Source organism: Plectropomus leopardus, unplaced genomic scaffold, assembly GCF_008729295.1.
Source record: "Plectropomus leopardus isolate mb unplaced genomic scaffold, YSFRI_Pleo_2.0 unplaced_scaffold25724, whole genome shotgun sequence".
Classification (NCBI taxonomy): Eukaryota; Metazoa; Chordata; class Actinopteri; order Perciformes; family Serranidae; genus Plectropomus; species Plectropomus leopardus.
Genome location: NW_024627962.1, coordinates 1 through 1,916, shown reverse-complemented (window position 1 = coordinate 1,916; position 1,916 = coordinate 1). Strand labels below are relative to the sequence as shown.

The following is a 1,916-nucleotide window of genomic DNA, read 5'->3' as shown; positions in this document are numbered from 1 at the left end:
TACTTTGTTTCATTACACTACTGGACATCATGTATAATAACTTTATGAAAATATGATTCATCCTTGGTTATGTTATGTGTATGTATGTTAATTTTAGAGGCCTTAGAGTCCTTTACTGCCAGCATGCAGGCATGAGAGAAGACTCCAGGATAACTGAAGGTTAAGATACTGCAAGGTCATAACCTGGTAGATGTTTAGACTCTAGAGTTAGACACATCTGTATGGCGTATGAAATGCTCTTTATAAAGCTAAATGATGCCCAGTTACAACTATGATGCTTTTGTTTGTAATTAATTTCAAGCTGAATCCTTTGTGATAGCCTGTTATGTTGTTTTCATTCAGCAGTAATGTCAGAGAAACAGCCCCACTTCAGCCAGCCTCAGGTGGTTGAGATGATGAAGAGGCTCTTCAATCTGACGACATCAGAAATTCGCTCTCTGCCGAGCTACGAGGATCAGAATCTCTATGTGGCGCCCATCGAGGGCGGCGAGTATGTCCTGAAAATTATGAACTCAGTAGACAGTAAGAACCCTACCCTGATTGAGATGCAGACGTATGCTATGTCCGTCCTTCAGAAAAACGGACTACCTGCCCAAACAGCCCTGCCCACCACCTCAGGACAGCTCATGAGCCTGGAAGAAATAGGTATGAGACCAGTCACACAGGTCAGACCTGATGAATAATGTCACTTAACACTGTAAAAGAGAAATGCCCTCTAATTTGGCTAAAGGAAAGACATTAACCAAACAATCCAGAATGTATGTAAATGTGTATGGTTGAAGCAGCTGAAGGCTTGGATGGAGGAGCAGAAACACCTCTATACATTAGCTTCATATTAAAGGTTAATATTATGAAACTTCTCAAACCTTCTGGTATGACCTTTTTTCTCTGACAGATGTGCATATTTACAAGTATACAATATATACAATATTTAAAATATTTTTTGGACTGTCTTAGACAATGGAAATAGCATGAATGGCTTTTAAAAATGGGTAACGATAAAAGTGCCCCTGAGCAAGGCCTCAGCTTACATTTCATGCTTAAAAAGTTCATGTCTTTACCTTTGACAGATTGTGGCTATGGCTTTCAGAAGTACCTGGTGCGGCTGCTGACTTATTTACCCGGAACCACCATTTCTAAGGTCCCTTTAACACCAAAGTTACTGTATGAAACTGGCAAGACAGCAGCCAGGATGGACAAAATCCTGCAAGAGGTATAATAATAACCCCCCCCCCCCGAAACTTAAATCTTTTACTTTGTTTTGTTACCTCATGAATTGTTGTTAATTCCAGAATTGTTGTGAAAACAATTGTCTTGAAGGTTCAGTGTGTAGGAGTCAGAGGGATATACTGGCAATAAGGAATATAATATTCTAAGTATGTGTTTTTTAAATAAGAATTGTTGTGTTTCTGTAACCTTAGAATAGACTGTTTACATCTTCATATGGAGCGGGTCCTCTTCCACAGGGTCCACCATGTTGCACCGCCATGTTTCTACAGTAGCCCTGGAGTTGACTGGAGGTTGCAATTTGTAATTCTCAACATTAGATGTCCCTAAATCCCCCTAAAATGAACACAATGCTCCTTTGTCTGACAATATTGGTGTTTTGAATCAAGTCAAAAATGCACTGTCCACATTGTTATGCTACTTCATTGTCACCCATGTTGGTAGTGTTTTAGAATCTAACTCATGTATATAATAAAAGACTAACCCTTCACTGCTAATTAAACATGAAGCTAGATTTCTGGAGCTGCTAAGCTTTGCTGAGAGACTTATGTTTTCTTATCTTCCTTCAATTTTATTTTGTACTTGTCCTTCTTTCTTTCACTTTCCAATATTACTATTGTTTTTGCCAGATGGAGCACCCTCATCTTGGCATGCTGCAGAGAGAGACGTTCATATGGAGTCTGTCAAAT

The 1,916-nt window shown here is 39.2% G+C and overlaps 1 protein-coding gene across 1 annotated transcript; it reads left to right on the top strand.

Annotated features, from left to right (window-relative positions):
* Nucleotides 1-142: 142 nt before the first annotated feature.
* On the top strand, nt 143-1,841 carry LOC121966736 (hydroxylysine kinase-like). The gene is made up of 3 exons (XM_042516804.1): nt 143-645; nt 1,071-1,213; nt 1,467-1,841. The coding sequence occupies exons 1-3, from the start codon at nt 348-350 to the stop codon at nt 1,500-1,502; spliced, it is 477 nt and encodes a 158-aa protein (XP_042372738.1). The 5' UTR covers nt 143-347; the 3' UTR covers nt 1,503-1,841.
* Nucleotides 1,842-1,916: the final 75 nt, after the last annotated feature.